The sequence below is a fragment of the Hemitrygon akajei genome, chromosome 21 (assembly GCF_048418815.1).
Source record: "Hemitrygon akajei chromosome 21, sHemAka1.3, whole genome shotgun sequence".
Taxonomy (NCBI): Eukaryota; Metazoa; Chordata; class Chondrichthyes; order Myliobatiformes; family Dasyatidae; genus Hemitrygon; species Hemitrygon akajei.
Genome location: NC_133144.1, coordinates 21,108,064 through 21,120,995, shown reverse-complemented (window position 1 = coordinate 21,120,995; position 12,932 = coordinate 21,108,064). Strand labels below are relative to the sequence as shown.

General features: G+C 38.7%; 1 protein-coding gene across 3 annotated transcripts in view; it reads left to right on the top strand.

The window, feature by feature from the left end:
- The window catches only part of znf592 (zinc finger protein 592), a 173,823-nt gene extending 162,494 nt beyond the window's left edge, over positions 1-11,329 (top strand). For 2 of the 3 annotated variants that reach the window (XM_073024976.1, XM_073024977.1), the window contains 2 exons: positions 3,241-3,376; positions 5,956-11,329. In XM_073024976.1, coding sequence (XP_072881077.1) covers positions 3,241-3,376; positions 5,956-6,444 — 625 coding nt within the window. In that variant the 3' untranslated portion in view covers positions 6,445-11,329. The remainder of the gene's footprint in view (positions 1-3,240; positions 3,377-5,955) is intronic. The other variant, XM_073024978.1, reaches the window with a different exon arrangement.
- The last annotated feature ends 1,603 nt before the right edge of the window (positions 11,330-12,932 follow it).

Here is a 12,932-nt window from a genome sequence, read left to right as displayed (position 1 = left end):
ACACAGGGGAAAATGATGGGCAGGAGAGAAGAGGTAAAAGGCCAGAATGGCAAATAGAAAGGGGGGGGGAATTATTTAATACATAAAGAGAAATCAATTTCATGCCATCAGACTGGAGATTACCCAGATGGAATGTAAGGTGTTGTTTCTTCATTAAAGAATATAGCGTTTCCAACAGGGAGATGATGCAGGTCAGCAAACATTGTTAGTAACTGAATAAAATAGTATGAATGTGGATGTAAGCCATAGTATTTTGAGTGATCTCAGGCCAGCAAAAGGAGTGGGTAAAGGTGTAAGCTGAGGCATATCCACAATTGGGCATTACTCTGAGGTAGAGATGGACTGTGTAAGTAAAGACAGTGATAAATTAGACATATCTCAACTAAGGATCAATAAGCTCCAAACTTAAAACAACCTGATTCAGTGTTAGACCTACTTGGGTTAATGCGTAGAGCTGGTGGCTAGAGAGCAGTTTGGGGTGGGTCTGACGATACGGGCTTTCGTGTTCCCAATAGTTATTTGGAAGACTAGGTGCTGTGTTTTATTTTAAAAGCATAGTCCAGAATCAGCATGTCAGCATTTTGTTCCTATGGGTGCAATCTAGTGTAGAAACTTCTCAGGCCTGATATACTGTGTACATACTTGCATGTATGTAGATTCCTCTGAGACATCAATATGGATGTGTAAAACTCAAAACATTTGGGGAAATAGTGGTGCTTTGCCACCTAGTGGACATATCCTGTAATTATTCGGAATAATTATTAGAATTCAAAGCTTGATGTATATTTTTTAAAAGGGCAATGCTCTGCTCTAGATATTTATATTTATCTGGAACTTAATGGGAAGACTGCCAACATTTCTCAACCTTTTGTGCAAGTGTACATGTTCAAAATTTGCTGATCTATTCAGACATCCTGATCAAGCAAGTTTGGTTTCCAAACAGCACTACTCAAACTGTGCCTAAAGTTGAGACAGTGGGGACCAGGGAATCGAAAGTTGTCAAAAGTGTCCTCAATGTAGGTGTGAAGGGACTGGACAAGGGGAGAAACAGATGGAGTCAAGGTGTGAGGAGATACAGTGCCTATAAAAAGTATTCACCCCCCCCCCCCCCCGGAAGTTTTCATGTTTTATAACATTGAATCAGTGGATTTAATTTGGCTTTTTTGACATGATCAACAGAAAAAACTCCTGTGTGAGTGAAAACAAACTTCTACAAATTGGTCTAAATTTAACACAATTATTAAACACAAAATAATTGATTCCATAATTATTCATCCCCTTTAATTGAGGTCTGGATTCTGACTTGCCCTCTCCAGGACATTAACTTTGTTTTTAAGCCATTCCTGTGTAGCTTTGGCTTTATGCTTGTGGTCACTGTCTTGCTGGAAAACAAATCTTCTCCCACATTGCAGTTCTCTTGCAGACTGGATCAGGTTTTCCTCTAGGATTTCCCTGTAATTTCCTGTATTTTCCCTATATTTCCCCACAGCATGATGCAGCCACCACCATGCTTCACAGTAAGGATAGTGTGTTTTACGATGATGTGCGGTGTTTGGCTTATGCCAAACATAGCGTTTAGTCTGATGGCATAAAAGCTCGATTTTGCTTTCATTAGACCATAAAACCTTCTTCCAGCTGACTTCAGAGTCTCACACATGCCTCCTGGCAAACTCTAGCCGAGATTTCATGTGAGTTTTTTTCAACAGTGCTTTCTCTTTGCCACTCTCCCATAAAGCTGTGACTGGTGAAGCACCCGTGCAGCAGTTGTTGTATGCACAGTCTCTTCCATCTCAGCCACTGAAGCCTGTAACTCCTCCAGAGTTGTCATAAGTCCCTTGGTGGCCACCCTTACTAGTCCCCTTCTTGCATGGTCGCTCTAGGCAGATTTATAGCTGTGCCACATTCTTTCTATTTCTTGATGATTAACATAACTATACTCCAAAGGATATTCAGTGATTTGGAAATTTTCTTGTATCCATCTCCTGACTTGTGCTTTTCAACAACCTTTTTGAGGAGTTGCTTAGAGTGTTCTTTTCTTGTTATGGTGTAGTTTTTGTCAAGATACTGACTCACCAGCAGTTGGACTTTTAGTTACAGGTGTGTATTTACCACAACCAATTGAAACACTTTGACTGTACACAGGTGATCTCCACTTAACTAATTATGTGACTTCTAAAACCAATTGACTGCACCAGTGATGATTCGGTGTGTCATATTAAAGGGGGTGAATACTTAAGCAATCAATTATTTTGTATTTTATATTTGTAATTTAGATCATCTTGTAGAGATCTGTTTTCACTTTGACATGGAAGAGTCTTTTCTGTTGATCAGTGTCAAAAAAAGCCAAATTAAATCCGCTGTGATTCAATGTTGTAAAACAATAAAACATGAAAACTTCCAAGGGGTGGTAAGTACTTCTTACAGACACTGTAAGTTCAGTGCTGCTGGAGCAGGCAGAGACAATGGGTCCTTTTTTTTTCAATTTGTTTTTCTGTTCTTGGATGAGAGATTGCTCCAACCTCTCATTGTAAAGGCTCTGGACAGGATATCTCCTGGTGTGATAAGCTCTGAGATGGTGACTGGGTGTTTGGTGGTGTCACATTCTAGGGGTAGGAAAAAGGAGGTATCCAAGAGCTGCTGTCAGTCAGTCCACCAGGCTGCACTGCCCTTGGCTACAAGTTTAACTGTTGGGATTTGTGCATTGTGAATGGAGTGCTGCGTGTTTGGAGTGAGGTGCAGAGGGAGCAGAATGTCTGGATAAATTGGGATGAGCAATGGATGGCTGGATTCCAAAAACTTTACAAAAACAGCTCCTATTGCTGTATAGCAAGAAGAGTCTCCTCACTGTCTGTAGCAGGGAATGTATCACCCATTAGTTTTTCCTCAATTGCCTCCCATTTCCTGAGGATCTACTTCCCAAATTGTACCATGGGGTATGATATCCATTAGAGTTACAATAAATGAGATCACATTACCCAGAGTATGGCCATTTAGAAATGGGTCAGCAGAAAAGGCTCTGGAATGATAATATAGTCACAGATTTATCTCCAGTTATATTTTAAACCTTTCTGTACTGAAAATTACTCATCAAAAATTTTTGCTGAGTAATCTGTGTTTATTGGTTGCAGTAGCTGTCTTCCCATTTAAAAGTGAAAAGTATTTAAGATTAAAATCTGAATTATTGATCTGAAAATAACGTGTGCACAAGCAATATTTCACCATTTTTGCTGTCATTTCCAGGTACTGCACAGATGAAAAGCACTTTTTTGCCAAGCGTTTCATGCTTGTAAAACATATCAACCTAATGCATGGCATCAGAAACCCAGACTTCAGCCAAATGTCCAAAGCTGTACACACAAGCTCAGATGCCAATGTGGTGAGTCTTCCTTCCCCATTTGCTATTTTAAGGTAGATATCAAAGGTTTTGTGTGGTAAGAAGGCAGAAGGATGTGAGCAAATGTCTGGAATTCCCTGCATTAGGTATGGCCAGTCAATGAGCGGTGAGATGCATCACAGCAAGAAACTTGAAAATCAGTAACAAAGTCTTATTTATCCATGCTGCTCTGAGCACTGATGAGACCAGACCAACGAAATATAACGAGCAAACGATTTGAGTTTTAGATTTTCATGGTCCTCGAGCTGAAAAAGTCTCACCAAATTCATGCTAACCATCAATAACCTATTTAGACCAATCCAACACAGATTCCATTTTTTAATAAATTTGCCCTACACTCCCATCACTTCTTTCTACTCACCTACACACTGAACAAATTGCAGTGTCCAATTAATGTACCTGGATATCTTTGGGATATAGGATGAAACCAGAGCACCTCAAGCCCATGCAGACATAGAATTTGCAAACTCCACTCAGGCAGCACTGGAGACTGGGATTGTGGCCCATGGAGTAGTTCCAGGACTTGAGAACCTAATCAAATCTGTGTGCTATAGATTGGGTGTTTCCCAGTGGGAACATTCAATTTTTCACCTGGAATTAGAGGAGTAATGATCTAAACCATCCATGCTATCTTGTTCCTGGATGCCTCAGCACAGGAGCCCATTTTCCTATCGTGCAGGACTCTTTGCAGGATCCACTCCACTGCAGATTTTTCACTCTAGGTTCCTATCCACTTTAAAAGTTGATCCTGTTTTTCTTTGAGATTACTATGGAAGTACATAAATGATGAATGGATATACATGTATATTACAATTGTAATTGATGGGACATGATCCACATGTGCTGAATTCTGGGTATTTTTCTTAAGTGTTCAGGTACTGTTTTAGATCATTGAGAAACTCAATAGATCATGTTCTATTGAACTGCCTGCTGTGGACAAGATACTAGAGCACCCATTGTGAGATGTTGCAGTTTTATTCAAACTACGACTTCCAGAAGTAATAGGTAGAGAACTGATTGGCTGTCATGAAACAAATACAATAAACAGGTCCTTTTCCAAATGGCAGGTAGTGATGGGTGGGCTACTGCAGTGTGTGAACCCCAGCCACTCATAAAATGGTTTAGGTAAGGGAATTAAACATACTAAGTCTGAGGATGACACACAGCTGGTTGTGAGTTCAAGCTCTTAATGGGATGCTGAGATATTCCAGTATGATTTTTAGAGGTTTAGTGGACAAATACATGGCAGCTGCAGTGTAATGTGGATAAAGGTGGGGAAACAGATTATTATCTGAATGGTGAGAAATTAGGAAAGAAGGAGATGCAACAAGATCCAGGTGGCCTTTTAAACCGGTTGATAAAAGTGAAAGTGCAGGTGCAGCAAGCATCTAAATGGGCTTCATTGCAAAAGAATTTGAGTACAGCAGCAGGAATCTCTTACTTCAAATGTGCACAGCCTTGATGAGACCGTACCCAGTGCAGTTTTGGTGATTTTTTCTGAGGAAGAATATAATTGCCTTGGAGTTCAGTAAAGGTTCACCAGACATATTCCTGCGATGGCAGAACTGACATGGGAAGATTGAGATGGGTAAACTTTTATCTGCGAGAGATTAGAAGAATGAGTGCGGACCTTATTGAAACTTATAAATCCTGAAAGGACAGGGCAAACTGGATGCTGCAGAAATGTTCCAGATGGTAAGAAATTCAGAACAGTTCACATAGGTAAGACATTTAGGCTGAAAATCAGGAGAGGAAGGAAACATTTCCCCACAGCAAAGATGTTTAAAGTTCAAAGAGTCCTTTCACCCAGAAGGTGGTTGAAATCTGGAATACACTGCTTGAAGGGGTGATAGAAACAGATATTCTCACAACCTTTAAGAAGTATCTAGATGAGCATTTGAGTCAAATGGACCAAAAGCTGAACGATAGGAATAGTCTAGATGGTTATTTCGTAGTCTGCGTGGACTTGGTGGAGCAAAAGGTTTGTTCCTGTGCTTTGTAGTCCATGACTCTGTGATTTAAATGGGGTGGGTTTGTCAGAGCACCACCACTTTCAGATCACATACTATGTTGACTTGGGCATTCATCACTGTTCTTCTAATACTACTGGATCAAAATTCTGGAATTAACAACACTTTGGAAACACTTGCATCTCAGGACCTGCAGCAGTTTAAGAAAACAGATTATCACCTTCTGAAGCAACACACACACAAAATGCTAGAGGAACTAAGCAGGTCAGGCAGCGTCTACGGAAGAAAATAAACAGTCGACATTTCAATTCTGATGAAGGGTGACAGCCCAAAACACTGGCTGTTTATTTCTCTCTATAACTGCTACCTGACCTGCTGAGTCCCTTCGGCATTTTGTGTGTGCTGCTCAAGATTGCCAGCATCTGCAGAATCTCTTGTTATCACTTTACAAGTGGGTAGCTAGGAGCAGGCAATCAGTGGTGGCCATACTGGTTGTGCTCATGACATGAAAATAAATCAATACAGTTACAGAGCATATCTGCTTAAAGATGTCAGACTTGTGATTTCTAATTGTTGTTCCTTTTTTTTGAGGAGGACTTACCTGGCAAGCGGGTGGCAAGTGACTCTGAAGCAGCTGAGCAGCCCAGCTCCAACACCATAGCATCGCTTCCCAAAAAACTAAAGGTTGCAGTGTTCAAACAGTACAGATGTTCCATATGTGGTTATATGACCAAGAGCAAAGCTGATTTCCAGGAACACATACCTCAGCACAAGACTGATGGTTCAACCTTCCAGTGCTCGCAATGTGGTCTCTGTTATACGTCTGCACTCTCCCTAAACAGGCACCTCTACATTGTCCACAAGTTCAAAGAACCTGAAAAGCCTCAAGCAAATGTGGTTCGTGAAAATGGGCAAGATGAACACAATGGGGAGTCAAACACTACGTCAGAGGAAGATGTAGATCTCCAGTGCCAAGTTTGCAGAGATGTTTTTGACAGTAAAACAGCATTACGTTCTCATGTTCGGACTCATGGGATGAGGTTTATATTATCTAAGCAGAACGGAGGATCGGAACAGTGATTCCATCAGCCTGATGGAGAAATTTTTCAAATCTCCAAATCTCCTTCAACATGGTCTGCAGTGATAAACCTGGTTCATAGAGACATAACGCAGCAGCATACAAACATCTAAGGGAAAGTGGTCCTCATTCAAAGCAGAACAGTAAGATTCTTCCTGCCCTTTCAAAGGTTCATGGTGGTGAAGCAAGAGTTCCTTCTGGATCCCTCTTTCTGTTTTTTCTTTTACTTGCTAGGTTTTGTACATATGTACATCCCAATGCACAATAGAACTTTACAGGAAAGCAAACTGAGCATGCTCTCTTCATCCTCCTCTCAGTGCCCTCAGACTTTGTGTCTTGCTATGATTTATGTGACTTTGCATGTTTGTGTCAAGCCCAGCTTTCAGTTCAAACTTTCCACTGGCTTGAGAAACTCACAGTCCATGATGCCACAAAATGCAAGCACACCCACTGCCTCTGTACTGGGCAATATTAGACCAGATTTGGGGTTAGAAGTCTCAGAAAGCTAATTTAGTTGCTCAAAGTGAATAGTTCCCTTTTTTAAAAAAAAAAATCTGGTTTGATCTGAATGAGATAAGAATTCACAATGTGATGTGGATAATTCTAAATATCGTCACTCCCTTCCCTTATATAGAAGTAGGTAGAAAGTTTACACTGTGATGAAATGTCTGCAAACATTGGCAGTGCCCTTCTCATTGTTTGTTGTGCCATTATACCTTTGAGATTGTTTTCATTTTATTTTGTGCCTTTTTATTGTTTAATGTCCTTCTTGCTTGGCTGCTAACAAAGCACCCAAGTATTTTCAGCATGTGCCTTCAGCTGACTGTTGCAGTTGAATCTTCTATGACAGAGTAATAGTCAAAATGCACAGCGTTGAATACTTTTTTTTAGATCTTCAGCATCTGCAGAATCTCTTGTGTTTGTGTCAGACATTTGCTTGTTGCAAAATTTATTTTATAATCACAACCCAACACTTCCATTCCCCTTTTCCTTATTCCAGCACAAAAAGTACTGCAAACTCATGCAGAACTATTGCTTAAAAAATGACTTTTCTTTATTTGTACCGTAATCTGAGGTTGGTTCAGATAAGTCACATAGCTGTGGGATATAAGACTTTATCCCTTTCAAGACCCTTGCCTTAAGGTACAGGACCCCAGAGGTGATCTTATTATCACCTGTGTGGTGACTCCCACTCAGTTGTGAGGCCTCTATGCACACTGATAATTCTGTGAAAAACTTCTGACATTGCTTCCAGTTACATATAACCACATTTTTTTCTGTTGCACTGCCTCCCAGTTGGAAACACACCCGCAAAATCATGGACTAACAGCACAAAGACAGGCTCTTTTGTCTTCATTTGGTTCTGGTGAATTATTTTAACCACACAACAGCTGTTGTAATCCCAGTCTATTCCCTTCCAAGTACCTCTCTCAATTTCTTTCCCATAAGAATTTATAATCTGTGGCAGCACTCCACATTTTAATGAACACTTTGCTTGAAACAAACAAAAATCTTCTCTCACTTCTCCTTTAATTCTACAGAGAAGGGGGGGGGGGGGGGGCGAACAACTATCGAACAAGTTAGCCAGAGCACTTTGCTGCACCAGGTGAAAGCATGTTTTGAGCCATTGCATTTATTCCTCTTTAATTTGGAAGAGCTGCCTGTCCTCAAACTCGCTAGGTAATTCAAAGCACTGCCTAGGATTGGGGGAGGGACAGATAGATGGTAGAGGGGTAGAAACTACGCCATGCTATATTGCACATCAAGGCACAATTCTTAAAAAAAAGAACAATTAATTTAAACAAAGATAGTGTATTCAGGGGATTTTCGGGGAAAAAAGCTAAGCTTAGAGGAGGAACCTGTAGAAAAGCCATTTTTAAAAAATCATAGCTTTAAGACAAAACATACTGTTTGTTGAAATTGGAACTACCTGCCTGGTATTGTTCATAGGTTATTGAGGAAACTGAATAGTTTCTGCTCTGAAAGCAGGAGACCTCCTTGCAACACCTCACATCATGTAGGAGGAATCACCATAAAGTAATAAGTTGCCCAATTATAATTGCTATTTTATTTTTATATTGTTTTATTCATATTTATGGCTATTAGCAGTGTTACCAGCCTTTTAATATTTTGCTCCTATAATTTAAACCTGGACATCTGGTAGACTTGCCATTCTGGCCTGGAGGAGGTTTATCTGCTGAGTGCTTTGGTTGTTTTATTACATTGTGTGCCTCAGACGTAGGTTTTTGTATTAAGCCGATCAGAATTTGTTTGGAATTTGAATGTTCTCTCCTGAGATGACATTTTGAGATTGAGTCAAGTGGACCAGTGATCTTATGAATCACCAATTACTTGTTAAGATGCAAGATGGAAATTCAGTTTTCCAAGGACCAGATACCAGCAACATTTCAAATGGACAACCCAGAAAGAGATTTTCCATGTCTTCAAAGAGCAAACTGATATAAAATTAACAATTGCACATCATCCCTTTAAATATGAGAGAAATGACTGAAATCATGATGCAGGTTTTTTTTAAATTATTAAATTGAAAATTATGCTATTAAGTTAGAATTTCAACCAGTTCTTGTAACTTGGAAGAAATCAAAGACTATTTGATATATTCCCACTGATGCAACACTGTAAGTAAAGTGAAAGTGTCTGACTGGTGCTGGTTACCAGAGACTAGTGTGGGTTACTGGAATCATGTAACAAAGCCAAACAGCTAATGGCCATTGGACCATTCCTTTTAGTTTAATCTTTGAAACTAATATTTCAAGGTATAGAGAAGTTTGGTAACTCAGTTGAGTTATTCCTGCTAAGTGAAATTGTGAACTGAAGCGTGGTATTCAGACAAATGCAAGGTAGGCTGGGCCTTGTTCAGGTGTCCAAATAACCCCATCAAACAGGATGACCAAAATGGTCCTTTTAATCCCCACTCCTTTTTTCCCATCCAAAGCAGGCCTTGCTTGTCTGGAAAGGTGGGGGAGAGGTGTTTTCCTGTTAGACTTGGTTGTGCATTGGTTTGTTTGTTTTCATCCATCTTTTGTGCCCACTTAAAGTGGGGGTTGTAAGAGAATGGCTAATGACCTCACCTTCCTTGCTGTAAATCACTTCAGAGCACAGCCATTTAATGGAAGCATCCTCAGCTTCTCTCACCCCTACTGGAAAGAGTGATACATTCCTTTTGTCCACTCATTCCTGTTAGCAAATGTTACAGAATGTATGAGATTGAATTGGAGTCTTTGCCAATATTTTCTTCTTAAATGGGCAGTGCCATTATAAAAGGATGTTCATTATCGGGCTTATGCACTGCCATTCCCTCTTGTACCATTGTGAATGGCATTAAAATAATTTACAGGAGGACCAAATAAAGTATTTTAAAAGATTTTTTTTAAGACTTGTGTAATTCCCTGCATAAATGACCACTATACTGTATCTTAAGTTTTATAAAATTAATTCCTTTAAAGAAAAATGTATCTCCCATATTACTCAATTTTATAAATTACTTTGGAGATTTATATTTAATTGTAGTCATATTGACTAAAGTTTTCACATACTTTCTATTTAAGTGCTGTACTACCTTACACTGTCATATTCATATGATCTGTGTTATATTACACTTAAAGGGGACATTCCAGACTCCAACAAAACTCTTGAGACACGCATACTCCACTCCTACTGCACAGGTTTTCCTGCCAAATGGCATCTCCAGTGATGCCCTACCTGGTCCAAAGAGGTTGTTAGCTTGTGTTTACTGTGTAGGTATATTTAGTAAACTTGTATCAATTCAAAGAGCTTGATATTCAGAATATTAATTGGAGTCTGGAGTTTGCCATTTAATATTTTTGAGCCAGAATTCAGCTCTGGTATTTACTGATCAGCAGTCAAAATAATTTAAAATATTTATCTAGAATTCAGCTTTGTTCACTTCTTATTTCAGTGTCTTGATACAACATATACAAACATTTGTACTTTTGATAAATGTGTATAGTAGCGTGTAGAGAGACGTTTTGCAAGGTATCCCAATATAGTTTGCTAAAGGTAGTTCTACATGTTATCAGGGATTTTTCCCCACCCCAAGCCATCACCCCTCTATTTAATCTGCATTGGCCTCTGTGCCTTCTTATTATGTTTACTTAAAAATATTTCAAATAAAAGCAACAATGAATTTAACAGCCTGTCCTACAATTATCTCTATATTGCTGTAATCTGTCCTCTGTAAATATTTAGTAATATTCAGCAATTATCCTGTGGCAGTACTCAGTATGTCAGAAGATGCACTGTTTTATAAGGCTAAGAGCATTTCACCAAATAAAACAGAATATTATTCTTCTGTAAAATGTGTCCCCTTAATGCTGCGAAGGCTGAGATAAATATTTATTTTGGGACATGCACACCACTGGAATAGTAGGGAAAGAACTTTAGGCAATGTAGGCCACAGTTGCTGATAACTGACAACAAACTATTTTTCTCCCTGCAGCTTTCAGACTTGATTAACCCCACTACAATTTATTTAGTCGTAATATGCTTTAACTAGCAAAATATTTGTCTGAGATGCTTCATTAGGTCTGCAGAATAGCTTTGATTAATTCAGATGTTCTGCTGACGCAAAGGTCCAGTCATTTATTTCTGCCTTGGCAGCTTGTGGCGTTCCCGCTTTCACTTGCTACAGCCTCCCATCAGTGACAGAATAGCATCATAACCTCAGCAATTTGTCATCCAAATTCTGCATCTCTTTCCATTTTAGGCATTCATTTCGAACACACTTGTTTACCAGAAGTTCTAATATCTCTTGTAATCCTGCTTACTGCTATTATTGTAGTTCTGTTGGAAAGTTTTACCACAGGAAAGTAAATGTAAATTAAACTTATTGAATGATTTTGACAACTATGAAAATTATTCTAATACCTCAGTGTTCTAATTATAGTAGATTGTTATGGAGCATTGTGACAATTTCACCGCATTCTTATCGCATACAATTCCTTAACCTTGTTGGAACAGGATATTGATGCAAAGTCTGGAGATGTTGTATACTGATTCTCCACCATACTGTTGACGGTAGGTTTTCTTCCTTGCTAGATACTACATTTATATGTAACAAAATAATCAGTTTTTTGGAAGGCAGATGGAATACTGCAACAATCCAACAACAAACTGATCTGAAGATCTTTTAAGTAGCAGAGACTTACTACAAGTTTGTTTCTTTAAGTACAACTCTGATTATTTTCACCAGGGCATTGTATTAAAATCCAGTTTACATACTTCATGATCACTTCACCTCTGCAGTTTACGTAAGATTAGGTGGTCATGACCCTGATGTCATTAAGTTATGACCTACCTATTATTATAAATCTATCAGCAGCCCTGATTTTGAATTTTTTGTTGTCTATTGTGAAGGTCCACAATTAAATAACAGCATAAGACAAATTGATATTTTTCAATGTATTTCAGTTCCCCAAGTATAAATATCTACATTCTGCAGACTACAGAATAAAATGTTCTCCATTTGTCACGTTCTTGATATTTCATACTTTTTATGACAACAAACTCTCTGTTCAACTTTGCTTCACCAAAGTAGCAATTTTTAGAGATCAAACCCCCTTTATGGAAAGATAAACACTTCCTAATCTTAAAGTGCTATCAGCATGATTGGAAGTGTTATAATTTGCAAATTGGTATTTGTTAATTACTAACAAAACATACCAAGTTCATCAAGTAAAACTTCCTGCTGGTTGAGGAATACTGATGATAATAAATCATGGTCCAATGCAGGGAGAGAGGGCAGAAATGGTGATTCTGAGGAGGGATTCTCAGAGTTTAGATCCAGCTAACAATAGTGAAGCAAAGGATATTAGAGATGTGCAAGAGGATAGAACTGGATGTGCAGAAATCTGTAACATATACTCTAGTACTTGCCATGGTTAGATTTAGAGACAACTTCAGATTTCAAATTTGGCAATTCCTTCAACTTCAGGGCTGTCGCATGCGCAGCACCTTGGAATATATTTGTGTTCCTAATACGTAGTATTAATGTAGAACCTGAGGTCATTTAAAAAATAAGGAAAGACCAAACTTTCCCTTTCACTGAACAAAATCAAGATCCACCCTTTGCAGACCAGTTTGCAGCAGCATCTTTATCTCATTTAACATCTTTATATCCTCTGAATTATCTGTGAACAATACAATCCCCACCCTGCGGAAAAATAAAATTTTTCAGAATCTGGTTAATATCACCAGCGTATGTCGTCAAATTTGTTAACTTAGTGACAGCAGTACAATGCAATACATGATAGTACAGAAAAAACAATAAGTAAATCAATTACAGTAAGTATGTATATATTAATAGTTAAATTAAAAATACTGCAAAAACATAATAAAAGTGAGAGCTCATGGTTTCAATGTCCATTTAGGAATTGTGTGGCAGAGGGGAAGAAGCTGTTCCTGAATCGCTGAGTGTATGCCTTCAGGCTTCTATACCTCCTTCCTGACA